The sequence below is a fragment of the Capricornis sumatraensis genome, chromosome 20 (assembly GCF_032405125.1).
Source record: "Capricornis sumatraensis isolate serow.1 chromosome 20, serow.2, whole genome shotgun sequence".
In the NCBI taxonomy this organism is placed as follows: domain Eukaryota; kingdom Metazoa; phylum Chordata; class Mammalia; order Artiodactyla; family Bovidae; genus Capricornis; species Capricornis sumatraensis.
The window spans coordinates 17,009,717-17,029,985 of record NC_091088.1 but is presented as its reverse complement, the minus strand read 5'-3'; the positions used below and the strand labels follow the sequence as shown (position 1 = coordinate 17,029,985).

The 20,269-nt window shown below is 50.9% G+C and overlaps 1 protein-coding gene across 1 annotated transcript; it reads left to right on the top strand.

Moving 5' to 3' along the window:
* Positions 1–325: 325 nt before the first annotated feature.
* Positions 326–11,733, top strand: CIBAR2 (CBY1 interacting BAR domain containing 2). The gene is made up of 9 exons (XM_068993387.1): positions 326–345; positions 2,145–2,379; positions 4,594–4,662; positions 4,755–4,856; positions 5,122–5,123; positions 6,090–6,198; positions 9,194–9,307; positions 11,041–11,142; positions 11,620–11,733. Exons 1-9 carry the CDS (start codon positions 326–328, stop codon positions 11,731–11,733), a joined length of 867 nt encoding a protein of 288 aa, XP_068849488.1.
* Positions 11,734–20,269: the final 8,536 nt, after the last annotated feature.

The following is a 20,269-nucleotide window of genomic DNA, read 5'->3' as shown; positions in this document are numbered from 1 at the left end:
TCACACTGCCAGGTCCATAAGAACCTCTGTCTTCACCAGAGCAGGGGCCTCTCTGGGGCCCTACCTGGACCAGTGCATGGCAGGGTGAGGCCTCCTAACCCCGCCTGGGGAGGCTGGCCCCAGGAGAGGTTGCCCTGGTGACCAGCAGAGGCTCCTCCCAGGGTTACTGTGGGCAGCCACGTTGCCCAGCAACCAAGTGGTGGAGTCCCTTGAGCCAGGACCACACAGCTGCGCCCAGCCCTGTGCAACTTCTCCCAGGCCTGGGGGACCCCTGGGGCCCTGCCCTTATTCCCCAAGACCAGGACAGCTGCTGCCTCTGATCACAATGAACATCATTCTCTCCAGGTAAGCAGCTCCATGCTGGCCCCAGCTGAGAGGGAGGGGGGCAACCAGGTTCTTAGGGCCAGATTAACTGAGACAGATGAGGCTGCCTGGACTGCTGAGGGGGTGGTGGTAAGGATGCTCTCCTGCCCGCACCACACCCACCTCAAGGTCAAAGGACCATGAGGCTTCCAGACTCTGGCCTCCATCTACTTCTCCAGCATTTTTGCCCACAGACCTGGGGTAGCTAAATTTACACGGTCCCCTCCAACTTCTCTAGCTCATCTCTACCTAGGAAACCCCTTCATGCTTCAAAACCCCACCAGGCATCATCCCTTCTGTGGAACTGTTCCCAACCCCACTGCCTGCAGCCTGATTCGGTCACTGTTTTCTCAACCTGCCTGTCCCTTAGCCAGCTGTTTCCACACCTGGATCCTCTGGGGACTGCAAACTCTGGAGCACCTGATGTGTTTATTTACAAATGGAACCCCTGGGCCCCACTCACAGGAGGGTGGGCTGGGATTCTGCAGGCTTAACTTGTGCCCTAGGTGATTCTGATTGAGGGGGTTGAAGGACTCCACCTGGAGGGACAGAGAATGCAGCTGGCTGTGTGACCTGTAGCAAGGTGCTTCACCTCTCTGGCCTCCATTTACCTTGCTTGCAGGGTCATGCACACGATGGGCACTGCACCAATTAGGGTTTCTGAGGAGGACAAAAAGCCCTCCTCCCAGCTTCCAGCCTTAGAGATACTATTAGAAGAATGCACGGCTGGGAGGTTTGGTCAAACAGAGGCGGCTGGGGCAGCAACCACCTGGGAGGAGGGATGAGGACAGGGTGCAGTGGGATGAGAGCGAGGCGAGTGTCTGAGGCTGTGCCACTCAGCTGTCTCAGGAAGACAAAATCCAGCAGGTCCTCACTCACGCCGTACTTCTTCGTGGAACACCTCTGATGGGCAGGCTGCCGGCTAGCAGCACACAAAACATGAGTCAGCAAGCCCTCGCTCCCCACTCCTCTGCACAACAGGAAGTGATAAGTACTGAAAAATGGTGCACCACAAGGACAAACAAGGTCCAGGGCTGGGAGAGGCAGGAGGGACCCAAGGGCAGAGCACAGGGTCTTTAGGGCAGTGAAACTTCTCTATGATGCTGTGATAGTTGGAGACAGGGCATTGAGCATTTGTCAAAACCTATGACATGTACCACACCAAGAGGGAACCTTCATGTAAATGAGGGACTTTAGTTAATAAGAATGTATCACCATGGGTTCATCTTTTGTAACAAAGGTCCTGCAGAAAGGAAGGCTGTTAATAATAGGGGAAACCACGTGTGAGGGAACGGTTTGTGGGAACACTCTGTACTTTCCACTGTTTTTCTGTAAACCTAAAACTATTTCCCCCCCCCTAAAAAAGTTTATTAATTCCAAAAATAAAAGCTTTATGATGCAGAGAAGGCAGAGAATTTCAACAGCCCAGGAAAAAGAATCAGGGAATTTCATAGAAAAGAGGCCACTGCCCCTCAGGATGGCTGGAATACAGACCAACTCTACCGGGAAGATAAAGCCCCTCTAAAGGCTCTCACAGTGCGAAAGGCCAAGTTAGGAGACAAACCCACCTTGCATACCTGCCTGGCCACTGACCAGTCCCATGACCCCTCTGGCCTCTGGCATCTGCCTTGCTGGCCTGACCCAGAGACTGCGGGTATTATCTTGGGGAGCAGGCGCCTGGGCCTGAGGAGGAGAGCAGTGGGTGGGCGATCCCTGTGTCACTGAGTGACCTGGCTGGGTGTCACTGCCCAGCACGGCCCCTCAGGCCCCTGCCTCCCCAGGGACAGCCAGGTGCGGGTGATGGAGGACACAGTGACCAATGCCGAGAAGTCCTTTGGCCAGTTCTGCTCACTGCTGGCCGCCTACACCCGCAAGACAGCCCGGCTGCGTGACAAGGCCGACCAGCTGGTCAAACAGCTCATCAGCTTCGCCAATACAGAGAACCCAGAGATGCGGGCCACCCTGAGGAACTTCGCTGAGGACTTGGCCAAAGTGCAAGATTACAGGCAAGCTGAGGTGAGCAGGCAGCTCTGGAGGACCCACTGCCCAGGGCGGGGGGGGGGCAGCCTGAGGGTTGGCGCAGCCTGATGGGGTCCACAGTTAGTGGATGCATCTCCTGCAAAGACATCCCCAGAGGAGCCGGGGTCAAATCTTAGTTTATAGAACTGAGAGCCTGGAGGCTTGTGCAAGACAAGAAAGATGCAGGGAGTCAGGGTAAGAATTAAAAATGGAAACTCCACGTGGTGTATATACAACAGAACACTACTCATCCATTAAAAACACCAATAATGCCATCTGCAATAACATGGATGGACCTAGAGATTATCATACTAAGTGAAATCAGAAAGATAAAGATAAGCATCATAAGATATCACTTATATGTGGAATCTAATATATGACACAAATAAATATCTACGAAAAAGAAACAGACGCACAGATACAGAGGACAGACTTGTGGTTGCCAAAGGGAAGAGGTGGGAGAGGCATGGATTGGGAATTGGGGATCAGCAGAGGCAAACTATTACACACAGGATAGACAGACAACAAGGTCCTGCTGTAGGGCACAAGGAGCTATACTCAGTATCTTATGATAAACCACGATGGGAAAGAATGTGTGACTGAACCACTCTGCTGTACAGCAAAAATTAACAATACTGTAAATCAGTGTTTAGGGATAGACTAGGAGTTTGGGCGGAGAAGGCAATGGCACCCCACTCCAGTACTCTTGCCTGGAGAATCCCAGGGACGGGGGAGCCTGGTGGGCTGCCGTCTATGGGGTCACACAGAGTCGGACACGACTGAAGTGACTTAGCAGCAGCAATAGCAGGAGTTTGGGATTAAAAGTAAAATGAAATAAAATAAAACTAATAATCTCCAGTCAGCCCCCCAAAATCCCCTCTGCTATGGTAGAAAAGACTGAAACAGCTTTTCTATCGAATAAGCATTAAACCAGAAGACAATGCATGTCGCAGGTGATCAGATGGCAAAAACAGAGAATCCTCACTCCCCACCAAGCGCACTCTCTGGAGATAGGAGATGACTGTCCACAGGGAGGGGATGCCCTGAGAACAGGGAAGGGACAGAGCCTCTGTCACAGAGGACTTCCTAGTTCCACCTGGTGATTAGGGGGCCAACTGGGCTGGCCAATCATCTTTATCCAGAGAAAAACTAAAACCTCTTTCTAACAAGCAGGTAGGTACAGCCTGGAGCCAGGTGCCAGGGAAACTTCCTGGAGACACTGTCCTCCTGATGTTTACAGTTCAGAGATGACTGGCCTGGCCTGGTTGTAAAACCAGCCAGAGGCTTCTTTAGCTTTTAAGAGGTTTATATCTACCTCAAAGGGACAGAGAAAGGATCTATAACTGCCAAGTTTTTCCAAAGAAATGCTGTACACAAAAGGAGGGGAATATGTTCCTTTCCCTTTTGGCATTTGGGAAAATTATTATTATTTTTTTAAGATTTGCATTTAGAAGAGCCACAAGCCTTGACAGAAGAGGAGGAAGGGGTTAGGTAGGGATTCCAGCTCCCCTGGCCCATCTGTCAAGCCAGACTCAGATCTTATTAGAAAGGCAGATTTTGGGGCCATGCCCTGGACCTGCTGAGTCAGAACCTCTGGAGAGGGGGTGGCTGGTGATCAGGGTTATAAGAAAAGCCCTTGGAGGAACCCCTACACCTGCTTAGTGTGACATCCACAGGGTAAGCACTTAATCCACACCAGCTTTAACTGGACTGTTACTATTACCGATAATGTTTATTTAAGTGTCTAGCGTTGGGCTTGCACACAGACACTGACCCAGGGGTGTGAAGTGTCCCCCTCACCCACCCTGCCAGTCCCTGGGGCTTCACAGCGTGGTCCACTCTGGATTCTCTGCTAGTTCGTGTTCCAGGTGAATCTGTCAGCCTCCCTGGTGACGACTTAAGGCAGTCTGGAGAAATAAAATGCACTGGGTCCCACCCAGTTGCTAAGAAACCCTGGGCAGGTACACTCCTTATACCCATTTTACAGGCCAGAAAACGGGGCTCATCGAGAGTAAATGTGTGACTCTGCTCTTGGGAGGCAGAGCCCTGAGCCCAGGCTGGTGCTCGCAACCCCAAGGCTGAGGGATGGCCCAATGTACAGTCCTGGGTATGCAGTCGGAGCACTATAACTGCAGGCCAGGGACAGCACAGCCTTTCAGCATCTCTCTGGCTCCACCTGATCTGACTGTGTGTGTGTTTATGTGCCCCCAGGTAGAGAGGCTGGAGACCAAGGTCGTCAACCCCCTGAAGCTCTATGGGATGCAAATAAAGCAGACCCGGGTGAGCAAGGGCATGGCGCTGCGAGGTGGGCCACAGGGAGGGAGACACTGGCTGGGCTGGGACCTCAAGAAACCACCCTCCTCCTTCCTTAGGCTGAGATCAAGAAATTCAAAAGTATCCGGAACAATGAAATCAAACAACTGGAGAAACTGGAGAAGCTGAGGCAGAAATCCCCTTCGGATAGACAGACCATCGTATCCCTTCCAGGGCAGGGGCTGGGGGCGGGGGGCCGGGGCAGCGTGTCACTGCACCCTCTGGGTGGGGGCTGTGTGGGCGACCCTAGGGGATGCTGGTTAACCTGGATCCCTAACAAAACCGTTCTTAAGTCTCAGGTAAGCGTCACAAATCTGGGTGAGGAAGGCAAGCCCACATGCAGGTAATGAATAGACACAAAATGGCAAGGTGAGCTCTACCCAGGCAGGTGTGCGCAGGGCCCTGGGCTCAGGATGGGAGGGTCAGAGGTGTTGGGAAAGCCATTGGTTGGGACTTGGGAGACCTGGGTTCTGTCCCATCAGCAATGCTACTCAGGCAACTAGAGGAGTCACTCCTCACCACAGCCTGCTTCCTTGTTGGGGTTACCTACTTACTGCTTGTAGAAGGCAGGCACTTGTAGATGAGGAAATTGAGAAAGGTGACTTGCCCAAGGTCACAGAGGGCTAAGGGGCCAACCCCAACTCAGCTCTGTGTGCTCCTTCACGTGCCAGGCCTGCCATGGAGTCAGGCCATAGAGATTAAATCAAAGCAACCAATAAAGTAATCAACTACAATTGTTCCACATGTAGGAATTAATTATCAGCAAATGTGGAGTACCTACGGAAAAGGCGATGGCACCCCACTCCAGTGCTCTTGCCTGGAAAATCCCATGGACGGAGGAGCCTGGTGGGCTGCAGTCCATGGGGTCGCTAAGAGTCGGACACAACTGAGAGACTTCCCTTTCACTTTTCACTTTCATGCACTGGAGAAGGAAATGGCAACCCACTCCAGTGTTCTTGCCTGGAGAATCCCAGGGACGGGGGAGCCTGGTGGGCTGCCATCTATGGGGTCGCACAGAGTCGGACACGACTGAAGCGACGTAGCAGCAGCAGCAGCAGTGGAGTACCTAACAGATTATAGTTAGAGTACTAGCTCCGCTGTGCCCACTCTTTCATTCTTGGAACAATCCTGCAAAGCAAGCCTTATTACTGACCCATGTTTGCAGGCAAGTACACTGAGACTCTGAGAGGTTAAGCCACTTGACTGAGGTCACACAACTAAGAGGGTCTGTCCAAGTTGCAGCTGCCCCTTTTGCTGTGGTCCTACTTGGCCATTCCTTCGATGACCAAATTGGCAAGAGGTGCCTATTACACAGGACAGCTGGCCAAAAAGTAGGGCAAAGGAACAGAAAATGATTCAGAATGGAGTCCCCATGACACTTTCTATCTCTGGAGCCAGGCAGAGACCAGCGTGCAGAGGGCCTCAGTGGATGCCAGCCGCACCTCCCACCAGCTGGAGGAGACAGTGGACACCTTCCAGAAGCAGAAGCTGAAGGACATTCAGGTAGGGGTGGTTGGTCCCCGGTCAGAAGTACTCTGAGCTGTCTCGTGTGTGAAATTTGGTGTGTTTGCTCATGTATGTCTGTGTATTTGTGTTTGCACCTGTGTGAGTACACATGTGTTCCCTGTGACAGTGTGTGTGTGACCTTGTGCCTGCCCAATTCTCAGGGCCCTGACTCCCAGAACAGTAAATCCTGGCTTCATCCTGCCGTGGGCGGTAAGAGGCCGGCTGCTTGGGCAGCTGTCCTGCACAGCTGTCTGCCCGGAAGCCAGCACTGGCAGCCCTGACTCTCACACCCGGCTGGCTCCCTGCCTGCCAGGAAAATTGGGCAGTCTGTCTCTCCCAGGCCCCTGCTTTTCCACACAGGACCCTCAGGGCTCACCCTGACTGCCTCCTTTCCTCCATGAAGCCCCAATCACACATAGCCTTCCTCCTTCCACCCAGACCCCACCCAGAAAGGCCCAGCACCCCAGCTCTTACCAGAGCCCCCAGGGAGTCAGGGTCTTTAAGGGCAAGATGGTCACAGAGGGCCCTGCACCCACTCTTGACCCCTCCTTTAACCCATTTTCCAAATTGCAGCCCCAGGAATCTCACAAAAGGCAGCTCTGATTTGTCACTGGTGTGGGTTTAACACGTTCTGTGCTTCCCTTGTTCCAAGAAGAAAAGCTGAAATCCTCCCAAGGTCCCAAAAACCGCAGTTCAGCCCTCCAGCCTCTTCTTAGACACACCACTCCAAGCTTGCCTGCACCAAGGCCTTTCATAACTCAGGGCCTTTGCACAGGCTTTGTCCTCCACCAAGGAGCTCTGGCATTACTCTGCATTGAATCCACACCTCCTTGTCCTTCAGAGAAATTCACCTGCCCCCTTGACTTGGTCCGATCAACTGTTAACACACACTGATCCCACCCTGGCTTGGCGGCGGGGACGGGCGGGGGCGGGGGCGGGGGGGGGGGGGGGGCGGGGGGGGGTGGTGGTGCGCAGCACAGTTATCCCTGAGGGTGCGTTCATTGTATCTTTAATTCACTGGTGAATCTAACACACGTTGAATACGCACTGACTATGTGCCAGGCACTACGCTTGAGGCTGGGGACACCACAGCCAGCCAAGAGAGGCCCTGTCCTGACAGGGCTGACACCTTGGGGGAGACAGATCATGCGGAGCCTTTGATGGGGTGGTGGAGAGTCTGGGAGAACTTGCCGTTCCATGCCTGCCTCCCATACAGGCAGGGGCCCTGCCTGCCACGGCCCCTCCTGGGTCCCGGGCACCAGCTCCAGGGTAGGGCACTCGGTGAGTACTCAGTTGACGTTTGGGAAATGAATGAAAGAACGAACGAATGAAGCGAGTGAAACACTAATAATGACGGCTCAAGCACGCACGTTGCAGGCAGAACCTACAACCGCCAGCAGCCTCTATTCAATACCTGATGCGGCCGCGGCCAGCGCATGCGCACACGATTCTCCAGGGTCAGAGGCCGGCGGAGGCACGCGGGGCGACGAGGGCGTCCTTCACATCTGGGGGATTCCGTCTGTAAGAGACACTTCCCCGAACCAACAAATTTTCGAAGAGATGAAAACCAGAACTGGAAATAATCAATACCGTTCTGTGGGTTTTACGTCACACTTCTAATGAAATATTTACAAATGAACTCTGACGCCGAGAAAAGAACAGAAGCCCCGCTTCCAAGCAGGGGGGTTCGCTTACCCAAGCGGGCGTCAGAAATCCCCTGGAGGGCTCCTTAAAACGCTGCCGACGGGCCCGCCTCGGGGTGGCAGCCAGTGGGCCCGGGGGGACCAGGAATCTGCATCCCTGACCGGCCCCCAGGTGAGGCCGGCGGCGACGGGACGCCCACAGGTCGAGGGCCGCGGCCCTGGCTGAACCTCTCACAGGTCTCTGTGACTGGGACCACTCCTGTCCCTCCTGTGCTGACGAAGAAACTGAGGTTTGAGAGGGAACGGCACTCCCTCGGGGCCAAGCGCCAGTGAGGGGCAGGAGGAGGCCTCGCCTGACTGCCAGCACTGCCTCCGGCAGGGCACGAGGGAAGGAGGCGGGGAAGCAGGGATTTCCAGCCCGCGCTTTGCCTCCTCAGGCCTTTCTTCTCCCAGGTGGCTTTGCAGCCCCCGCTGGCCCGCCGCCTTCTCCCAGGTGGCTTTGCGGCTTTCTCTGGTCTGCCTACCCCAGGTGCTTCCCATGTGACCGGAAAAGGCGAGTTCCCGAACTGCGGAGCTCCTGCCCCAACACCAAGCATGTGTCCTGATGATGCTTCCCTCACAGTGGGAACTTGTACTGCACACAGCACGTAGGAGAGGCCTGACACACAGTAGGTGCCTCCCCTCGGGTCTGGTGCACAGTAGGTGCTTGTGCTGGGTTCACGGTACAGCAGAAACCCCCACTGGGGCCTGAGACACAATAAGAGACTGCTGGACATGACGCATAGTAGGAGCTTATCTGGGCCTTGCACAGAGCCCCCACCGGAGCCAGCCACGCAGCAGGAGCTCTGTGAGAGTTTACTGAGCCAAGCCGAACCATCTGATCTAGAGAAGCAAAACTCTTTATCACTAATAACATTTTGACAAACTGGTCCATCAGGTTGTGGGGCCAGTGGACCTGGCATTGTCTTACCAGCAGCGCCCCCTTCCCATCCTGTAAGGCCCACTTCCAGTCTGTGGGCAACAGAGGCTGCAAGTTTGTAGCTGTCAATTTGCAAACACCAGTCCTTGGAGTGAGAGAAACAAGGGCTGAGTGAAGAAGCCCAGCTGGACAAGAGCTGAGAAAATGACACCCTTCAGAAAGTTCACAAGACCTCACACATTTCTGGAACAACCCCTGTGCAATTTTTGAACCATGGGAATGCATTAACGGTTCAAACAAAAATAATTAGAAAGAATATATTGAAATTCCCCACCGAGGACTTGCCCCCTGGTTGGCCCACATCTGAGGTGAGCCCAGAACAGCCCTTCTGACAGCATTACTTACATGATCTGGGTTTCTCTCCCCACAGAAAATTTTTTCAGACTTTGTGACCATTGAGATGGTCTTCCATGCCAAAGCAGTGGAGGTGTATTCCAGTGCCTTCCAGACTCTGGAGAGCTATGACCTGGAGAAAGATCTGGAGGTGGGTCACAGACACCCCATCTCCTATTTATGGGGTGGGGCTGAATTGGGGGGTGTTTTTGTATTTTTTATTGAAGTATAGTTGATTTACAATGTTGTGCCAATCTCTGCTGTACAGCAAAGTGACTCAGATTTACACACACATACATTCTTTTTTAAAAATATTCTTTTCCATTTTGGTTTATCCCAGGAGATTGGATACAGTTCCCAGTGCTATCAGTAGGACCTTGTTGTTTATCTATGCTATATATAATAATTTGCCTCTGCTAACCCCAAACTCCCAATTCATCCCTCCCCCATCTCACTCTCCCTTGGCAACCAGTCTGACCTCTGTCTGTGAGTCTGTTTCTGTTTTGTGGATAGGTTCATTTGTGCCATATTTTAGGTCCCGCATATAAATGATATCACATGGTATTTGTCTTTCTGTCTGGTTTATTTCACTTGGTAAGATAATCTCTAGTTGCATCCATGTTGCTGCAAATGGCATTATTTAGTTCTTTTGTGGCCGAGTAGTTGGTTTTGTCTTGATAGAATCAGTTTTTGTTGGCAACATTTTGTAATTTCTCAAACTTTGAAGGCTGGTTTTAATGAACTCTTTTAAATATCCGCCCCTGGGCACAGAACCAGAGGTGGAAAATTTCCCCAACACAATCTTTATGGACTATTCATGAGTATCACCATCACCTGGGTGCTTAAAAACAAATGAATCAACAACAGCAAAAAGCATCTCCAGGCTGATGCCTGCTGTACTTTGCATGTAGACTAAGTGCTTATGGTCCTTATCTGATGTGATTAAGATCTAACATTAGCCTTCTGAGTTATCTACAATGTCCCGTGCCATGCCTTGTGGTCAAAGCAGCACAGCGATTGTCTTCCATGATTATCTTCTGTGGTTCTAGGGTTGGCGGGTTCAGCTGGGTCATCATCACTTGGGTCTTTCAGCCACTCTGTAGCTGGGGCTGGAGTGGTTTCAAAGGCTTTCTGGCTCATGTATGGCTGTCATCTGGGTCCAGGACATGATTCACAAAGTTCAGGGCAAAATGAAGACACTGGCCCTTTGTTCAGTAATTATTAAGACTTCCAAGATAGCAGAGTCCTTCTGAGCTGGGAGCCTTGGAAAAGTGCATGAGCTGAACCCCCACAAGGCCCACCCTGTGTGGTCTGCAGTGGGGTCTGTGACCAAATAAACTGCCCATGGCCCCTCCATAGGGCGTAGGCTTCCTCACATCATGGCAGCTGATCCAAGGGTGAGCATCAGAGACAGAGCCAAGTGGATACTGTGTCGACTTTTATGACAGCTCTGCCACATTCTGTTTCTTAGAAGTGTGTCACTAAGGCCATATTCAAGGGGAGGAAGATTGTAGTCCAGCTCCTGATGGGAGGAGTCAAAGAATTTGTGGATGAGCTTTAAAACCATCATAGGAGGGTCAGTGAAGATTGGCCTGGCTCTGATGCCTTCACTCATCTCTATTTTGGTGATGGGGGGAGTGTGACCTCTAATCTTCCTGTGGGACTATGGACTTGTTACCTAGCCTCTCTGGGCCTCAGTTTTCCCATCTGTAAAATGTGATGACAGTACCCACTAATGTCAGTCTGCTGCAGATCATATGGCTCCGATGGACCTGGTGCAGGCGGACGTCCTGGCGGTGACCTCTGCACCAGCCTTTTGGTCTGCCTTCTTTCCTTCCTGCTCCCACCACTTTGTTTCCTGACCAGATCCAACCCTCCTGACAGGATTTTAGAGCCAAGATGCATAGAGTTTATGGGCATTGCGATGCTCGGCCAGCACTCATGGACACCACCCTGTCCCCAGCTCTCCCATGGTCTCTTGCCCAGGTGAGTACCGGGTGGGGCGTGAAACCTGTGACAAGGTGAAGTGACCAGAGGCCGGCTGAGAATTCAGGTCTGAGAAGGAGGTGCTGCTCGTGGAGGTGGGAGGGTGGCCCTGAGTCTGACCTGGACCCTCCTGAAGCAAACTCAGGGAACCACAAGCAGGGATGAGGAGTGTCTCATGCTTTCTGAATAATTCTCTCCAAAGGCAGTGGAGGAAGTATAGTCCCAAGCCAGACTGCCTGGGTCCAAATGCACTGCTCCCAAGCTGTGTGACCCTGGGAAAGCTCTTTAACCTCTCTGTGCCTTAGATTCCTCACTTGCAAAGTGGGGCTAATGATAGTAACCCCTCAGAGGGTTGTGGTGTTAGGTGAACCCATCTACCTGAAGCACTTAATAAATAATCCTTGTCACCATTATTATTATCACTGTTATTGTTGCTGTGATGATGATGATTTCATTATCATTGCTACTCTTATTTAGAGTTCTCAGAGCACCATACAGAGCCAGAGAAAAGAAGCAGTGAGGGAGGATGAGTCTGCTGAGGAGGACCCCGTGGAGGACCTCAGGGGACAGGCACAGAGGCTCCATCAATAGGACAAGAACTCCCCAGTCGGGAGATGGGGCTCACACTGGACCCTCACAGGCAAGTCACGTGTTTTCTGAGTCCCGGTTTCCTCATCTGTACGACAGGGATCATATCCCTTGGCTCACAGGCTGCCCTGGGGACCAAGGTGCCCAGCAGGTGCTCAGTAAACATGGGTGCCTCTCACCCTAACTTGTACTGGGTCTCATTTCCTGTCTCATGACCAGGGCTCCAGCGTGTTTAAGCCTGTGTTAATGTTGAGAGTTTGGTGTGTTACCGAACCAAACTCAGGTTCACTTGCCTGTGTGTGGTGAAGTCACTTTACTGACACCAGGCTGTGGTGAAGGAAAGTGAAGTGCTTATTGCAGGTGCGTGGCAGAGTCCCGGGCAGCTGGTGCTCAAAAGGCCTGAACTCCCCATGGCTTTCAGAGGAAGGTTTTTAAAGACAAAGGCAGGGAGGGTGGCTGTGGGGTGTGTAACCTTGGGACCAGGGACATATCGCCAAAGTAGAGGGTGAGACTACAGACTCTGCTGGCTACCTGCAGGAGCCCTCTGGGTATGCACACTTGGGGAGAAGACCCCTCATAGTGTGGGGGGTCATCTGAGCACTGGGTCACTCAGGGCTCAGCACACCTCCCACTGCCTCCTGGAGACCTCTGCTGGGGAGAGGATGTCCTGCAGCCTCTTGGGAGAGACGCTTGGCTCTGCTGATTCGATTCCCCATAGGGGTACCACAAGCGCCTCGTCAGCAAAGTGGGAAAAATAAACCTTCCTCGTGGGTGTGAAGAAAAGGGTGGGAATGTAAGCTGGTGCACCCACTGTGGCAAACAGTTTGGAGTGCCTCAAAAAACTAAAAGTAGGATTAAAACACCTTTGCTCCATCAGAGCTCTGGTCCCTGTGTCTTTCTCTCTCTCTCTCTCCCTCTCTCTCTTTCAGGCTGATCCCCTGGAGCACAGAGGCTCTCTGAGTTCACTTTCCTCCCCGGGCTTCTAAGACCCTCTCGAGAAGGCACTCTGCACCTTCACCCCATCGAGAGGGCGCCTGAGGCCTTTGTGAACAGAGCAAGCCCCATGCAGGGGCTTTACTGGCTTTCTGCATAAACCAAGGAATATTAGCCTCTTTCTCTCCTTTACTTTCTTATCATTGACTCCGGACCACCAGGTCCATTAAAGGACCTCAACAAGTTGCGCCTGAACAGGAGCCTGGTACACTTGGCAGATGGGACAGAGTGACCTCGAGGGCCTATTGAGGCCGATTTGACCAAAGGCAGCCCCCAGCATTCAAAATGGAGATGAAACAAGAGCCCCAGGAAGAAAAAATTCCAATACGGGCTATGTCTGCTCTAAAGATCTCCAGAAAGCACCGCCCTCAGCGGCATCACCCCTATGATCTCCCCACTTGGGGACAAATAAAAACCCTTACTAATCGAGCTGAAAATTTGGTCTCTCAACAGGGATTGGCTCCAAGTCTTGAATACATTCTCCTGGCAATGTTCAGTCTTTTGGCCTGTACCTCCCCCGCTCGAGCTTAGACTAATACCCAACCCCCTCTATTACAGGTGGTCGAATGGACAGAGATAGGACCAATCATTTCAACTAATGACTCTACACATATGCTTTCTCCCTAGTACATGAAAGGGCCCTCACACCCTGGGCAGGAAAGAAAACTAATTAATATTTCTTTATGAAGTCCTTCCCTTGTGCATGGGCCCTTGTGCATAAACATCAGCCAACACACCTGGGCTTTCGTCCTGCCTCCAAAAGAAGACTTTCAGACATTGCTTAGATTATTTACTGCCCTTTCTTTGTCTGTAAACCATGTTTATACTACTGAGACTTTAGGGAACGAGTTAGGGAAAGAACAAAGAACATTATGCAAAGGGTTTACTTGTAAAAACTTTACTTATACTCCTGTTTGTTGGGACAAATGTCAAACCAAATCAAGAAAATCAATGTTTGTGGCTAATCATACAATTGTTGATTGGGGACCCCATGGTATGTGGTTATCTGACTGCTCAGATGATATTAACAACACTGTGTGTGATATGGAAGGTCACTGACACTCGATGGAACATTACTATGACAAAGGACTTCTTGAGAGGCTTGACAGTGGATTAGCCCCACCTTGTCCTAGGATCGTCCTCGATAAACAGTGGGCCTGAACAATGGGCCATTTGGAAACTTGCTGCGAGCACCAGAGCACAGAAGAACTTGGGATTTGGACCGGACATTTCATAGGGACCAGTCGTGGTCATAGTAACTATTTCTTTCGCTATAATCAGCCATGTTTTATACAAGCCTGTGTCCCACTTCCTTTTGTTACACACATAGAAAATTTACTATTTAATAAGACTTTTATGTTCTGTAACTTGTATTAATTGCAAACCACATACTTGTATTATTAACTCCTCTATTTCTTTAAGCTACTCAATTTTGTGTTATTCCTGTTCAATTCAATCATAGTGCCTACAACTGGGAACAAATCAAATTTCATTTACAAAATATACATGATCATGCCTCTCTGAATGTACAATTGCTGCAAAAGAAAATCTTTAAAACTTTTTCTAAAAATCTGCCCTCTTCCCCTAATTTGGAAACTTTAGCTGAACAAATTATCTGGGCTAGACCCACGAGGATGGTTTCAAAGTACTACCCACAGTATCAGGTCTGGAACTGTAACTTTGGTGATTGTCTTGATAATTATATTTGTTGTTTACCGTCGCCTTTCTATAAGGTTGGTTAATACCTGTGGTCATGTATGGATGTGAGAGTTGGGCTGTGAAAAAGGCTGAGCGCCGAAGAATTGATGCTTTTGAACTGTGGTGTTGGAGAAGACTCTTGAGAGTCCCCTGGACTGCAAGGAGATGCAACCAGTCCATTCTGAAGGAGATCAACCCTGGGATTTCTTTGGAGGGAATGATGCTGAAGCTGAAACTCCAGTACTTTGGCCACCTCATGCAAAGAGTTGACTCATTGGAAAAGACTCTGATGCTGGGAAGGATTGGGGCAGTAGGAGAAAGGGACGACCGAGGATGAGATGGCTGGATGGCATCACGGACTCGATGGACATGAGTCTGAGTGAACTCCGGGAGATGGTGACGAACAGGGAGGCCTGGAGTGCTGTGATTCATGGGGTCGCAAAGAGTTGGACACACGACTGAGCGACTGAACTGAACTGAACTGAATACTAACCAAACTCATTTGGTCAAGACCTTTTTTACAAATATAATAAAATAGGGGGAATTGTCAAGAAGCATTTAACGGGAGGCTTCCTGTGTGCTGTTTTGGATCTGTCAGGAATTCTCTGCTCCTTATTAATTCCTGAATACTCAGGAATTAAGAGGAGAGGCAAGCCTCTCCCGGGGCTGAAGAATCCAGGCATTTCCTTCATTAGTTTTTCTATACAGTGATAAGTACCCTCTTCCTTCTTGTGAACCATAGGGTAAAAGTGTTTACAACTCTCTTTCCCTTTAATATGGATCGCCTATGTTTTGTAAGTCTGGAATTTTAATCTTTATCTTTGCTGAGAATAACTACCTTGTAAGACAGTATATATGCCCACACCATGTTGATTAAAACACCTTTGCTCCATCAAAAAAAAACAAAAACAAAACTAAAAGCAGAGCTACCCTAAGATCCAGCAATCTCACTCCTGGGCGTATACCCAGACAAAACTATAAAACTATAATTCAAAAAGGTATATGTGGGGACCCCCTGGTAGTACACTGGTTAAGAATCCACCTGCCAATGCAAGGGACGTGGGTTCAATGGAATATTCCAGACGCCACGGAGCAACTAAGCCTGTGCTCCACAACTACAGAGCTGGCGCTCTAGCATCCACACTCCACAACAGGAGAAGCCACTGCAGTAAGAAGCCCACACACCTCAATGAAGAGTAGCCCCCCTCACTGCAATTAGAGAAAGGCTGCGCACAGCAACCAAGACCCAGCATGACCGAAAAAACACAGAAGGGACATGCATCCCTATTTCCAGCAGGGCTGTTCACAATAGCCAAGTCAAGGAAACACTCTAAAGGTCCATCGACAGAGAAATGGATAAAGATGTAGTACACATATCATCGACTGTATTATATATTATGTATCATCACATTTTACACAGTGGAATATTATCCAGCTATAACAAGGAATGAAATGCCATTCATATGGCAATATGGATGGAGCTAGAAGTTATCATACTATGTGAAGTGAAGTCAGACAAAGACAAATATATGATATCACATATGTGGGATCTAAAATATGATACAGATGAACTTGTTTTATACACATACAGATAAAACTGACTTACCTTGCTATATGCCTTAAACACATCATAAATTAACTATATTTCAATTAAAGTTTAATTAGTGACTTTTATTACCCAAAATCCAGCTTCAAGATACCTCCTTGGGGAAGCCCACCTTGACTCTACAGGAAGGACACTCACTCCAAAAATAACCAAAACATTCTGTATTTCCTATACTACATAATTTATAAAATATCAATTGTATATAACATCAGATTTTATACTGTGTGTGCACATGCACACACACACACACACACACACACACACACACACACATACACCTTTTTTAACCTCAGCTGTCTCAACCCCACTGAGAGTTCCTGAAGGAAAATGACTTTGCTTGTTCATCTTGTGGTCCTGGAGCCTGGTGGTACCTGGCACATGGTGTGAGCTCATTAAAGGTAAGTTGATGGCATAAGGGGCCTCTCCCCTCCCCGTCTGGTCCCAGTATGCCTGGAAAAGACCAATTGTTCCTAATTCCAGAGTTGGGCATTGGCCAAGCTTCATGGGCTCTCTCCTATGACAGCAAAATTCCTAGTTTCCCTCCTTTGGGCCCAGGAGGTGGGAGGAGGGGTGAGCAAGGGCAGGAGCATAACTTTCAGGGTCTCCTATAATCAGAAAGAGAGGAAGTTGACCACTTCACCAAACATGCCTGTTGACCGAGCTGTGAGAACTGGCATGAAGGTGTCCTGTTGCTGCCAGGCAGGAGTGGCACCCACAGCCCTTCGGCCCCCAGAGACAAACAGTGAGGCAGCTGGGGCTCAAAGGCAAGGCCAGGATGCCAGCTGGAAGGGGGTGGAGGCATCCCAGGGGCCAAGGCTCCTCTATGCACTCACACATGCCCGATGGCAACGCAGTGGACACTGCTCCTGCCCATTAGCCTTCCCACAAGACACACACACATCTGCATAATACTCAGCTGCTCGGCCTAAGTGGGGAGAATGACTATTTGACCCCAGAAAAGTGTTCCTTCTGAAAAGCCACTGCTGTCAGTGAGAAGATTGCAAATTCCATTTTTAAAAGGTGCTCATGGGTATGTGAGCACAAAAATTGAACATCAACAGACTGACTTCCTTTTTAGAGATAATTTATTTCAGTTTCCACCTTTTGACAATCTGAGGTGCAATATATGGACTTTTTTTTTCTTCACAGGAAACAGCTTTGATTTTAGCGCGGTTTTGAGAGCTCAATCTTAAACTTTCTCCACCTGAAAACACAGTTTGTAGAACATAATCTCATGGGATATAAGACTGAGAAACCATATATATAACACACTCGAATCACTGACCCTGATTTCTGGGTCACTAAGGGCAATGTATGGAAGTGGCCAATGGGATGTTTGGGTCCAAGACTAACGGGTGGGAGAGAAACAGGGAAAGCACGTGGGAGACCCTCCTGCAGCCCAGAGGCCATGGTTAGGGCCACAAAGCTCTCTCACCAACACATTTTAAGGGGAAGGGCCTGCCATCTGAGTGTGAGCATCTCCTTCAGTTGGCCTGTCCTTCTCAAGGTGTCCATGGGACTCCAAGCCTCCAGCACAGGGACAGACCAGGGGCCTCATGTGGGGCCCATGCATTGGAACAAAGCCCACTGAGCACTGTTTCCATAAGCGTATCATCCTGGACCAAGGAGAGGACAGATGTAGCCCCCCTAAGGGTCCAAGGGGCATCACCAGCAGGAGCCCTCCTCTGAGCTCAGCACACCACTCAGGAGGGTGATGGGAAACAGCACCCTGGTCTGACCCTGCAGGACATGTCAGGATGCAGGTCATCCCTGCCTGCACAGAGATCCTGTGAGAAGTGATGGGAACACAGCAAACCCAGACTGTTCTGACTGAGAACTCTACAGCAGGAACAGGGCCCCCCTGAATCCTGGGGACACAGCCAAGGGGAGGGTCCTCTCCCCAGTTCTCCGCTCGTCTCAAGCTCAGACTGACCAGCTGACTTGGGGACACAGGCCAGAGCCAGGCCACCTAGGGACAAGCCAGACCGTGTCTGAGGCACTTGCCTGGGGAGGGACAGCAGAGAGATGGCGGCAGAACAGGCCTGGGGAGCCATGAGGAGCATCTTGATGCTCCTGGATGGGTACCCCTGGATGGGAACCATCTGGAAATGCTCCCCCCGTCTGCTATCTGGATAACCCTCACAGCCCTGCTCCTGGCCATGCGGCCACAGGGAGGTACCGTGGCATGTGGCTTGAGCAAGGCTGGGCTCCAGCCCAGGTCTGAGTGTCACACACCAGCCAATTAGGGAAACTGTCGCCAACACCATTCCCCTGCAGGGGGCAGTGGGGAGGGAGGAGAGTCAAAAGCTTGTCAAGCAGCTCTCACCCTTGACAGTCATAAAAAGAAATAAACGATTTACAGGAAGACGGGGCGGGGGGGGGTGGGGGTGGGGAGACCTCTGAGTGGTAGAAGCCGCGGCTCAAGGGAATTAAAAGGCTGTGGGTGGGGGAACAAGAAGAACCCTGGGGCAGTGGACCCCCAAACCCGCAGCTCTGTCCCTGGCTGAAGAAGTGAGTAGCCAGCGGGGTGACCAGCCTGGGATGGCCCAGCTGCTGCCCCCTCCCCTGAGGCTGCAGCAGGGCCCTTCCCCAGCCCCTTCCTTCCCAGTGTCCCCACTCCTCTGGCAAATGACTCTGCCCCCTGGCTTCCCAGCTGTCTCAAGTTGTAGGTAATTTGGCCACATAGCTTATCTGACCACACACATGGGCCTGCCAGATGCTCCTTAACTGAAAAGCCAACCAGTCAGGCCTCAGTGAAACCCAGGAAGGTCAGGCTCAAAGCTGCGGCCCTGACTTCTGGTTGTGGTCACCTGGGTTCAACAAAATCCCTGACAGACTCCTTTGTGGTGTGAACACATCTTTTTCTCACATCAGGAGGCTAGGATACAGTGCTCTGGGTGATAAATTAACCCACTTAAAACAGCCTGCAGAAAAACACACCTCAAGGCTGCCACCTTCTCTCCACAGCAGTGGACGTCACCATCTAACTGGGGAGGGACAGGTGAGCCCTGGCTCCGGGAAGGAGGAAAGAGGTCAGGCGGCGGCGCGAACTCCATCCTTGGGTCTCCATCCTTGACCCAGCATGGGCTCACCTGTGACCTTGACCCTCCGAGGTTTCACTGGAGCACAAATCTCAGAAATTGAACTCTCTTTCTAGTCCTCCTTTTGGTAAATTAAGAGCTCCTTGGCCTGTCTTTTTTTTTTTTTTGGCAATAGGAAAATCACGGTCTACTTCATTTCACTGTACAAATAAATTACAGTATCAGAACTTGGTTCTTCTGCCTTTGGTTAAACATGCACACACAGCAGATACAATCTGAATGTTACCATGTCCCTCTTGCAGCAGCTTAAACACCTATCAATATTGTTAGAACTCTAACAAAGGCTGAAGACACACAAAGCCACATCTCAACAGCATCCTGTTTGCAAAGCAGGGTACTTTTCGCTTGGGAGAATCAGCTGTCTGGGCTCATTACGTTCACAGAGCCCTGAAGGGCAGACAGCAGGAGGCCCGCCATGTCATTGCTAACGCAGGCCTTTGAAGCTCCAGCTTGGAACGCTGAACATGCTGGGATGGGGAACTCTCCTGTGGATGCGACCCGATGCTTCCTGCCCTGAGCCTAAGTCTACAGGAAGTCCCTGAGTGTACGGGAAGGGCCAGCAGAGCGCTTTCTGCAGAGCCTCCTGGGCATGCGGTGGGTGAGACTTCCGCACACGCTGGCACCTCTGAGCACCCGCCTGGGGCTATCTGCTCTGGCCGGGCCTCACAGGGAAGATCAAGTCACAGAGAGGAAGTGTGAGCGAGGCAAGCGGCCAGCTTCTGCTAGGGACACTGTGCCTCCTCTGGGTGATACTGGCCAGACACCCTAAGGTGACATGCTCAGACAAAGACAGTCACCAAGAGGAGACAGCAGAGCAGCCTCCCAGTCACCTTGATGTCGGCCACTCCGTGAGGCCCATGGTCTCTGGTGGTGTCCCCTCATGGGGCTCAGCGTTTTGGCAGCAGTTTTGGGGTCAGACTTACTCTCTCAGGAGTTAGATCTATTAATATATGAAGAAGGGGAGGGGAAAAGACCCAAAGCCACCCTTGTTTCTACCTTCAACTGCTATTGCAAGAGACCTATATGGGGAAAAAAAAAAAAAAGGTCTCAGGATCATCCTGAAGTGAAAGTGCTTGGAAAAGCCCAGAGAAGTCAAAGCTGCATTTCCTTCCTGGTTTGCGTGGGTCCTCCCGCCCCACCC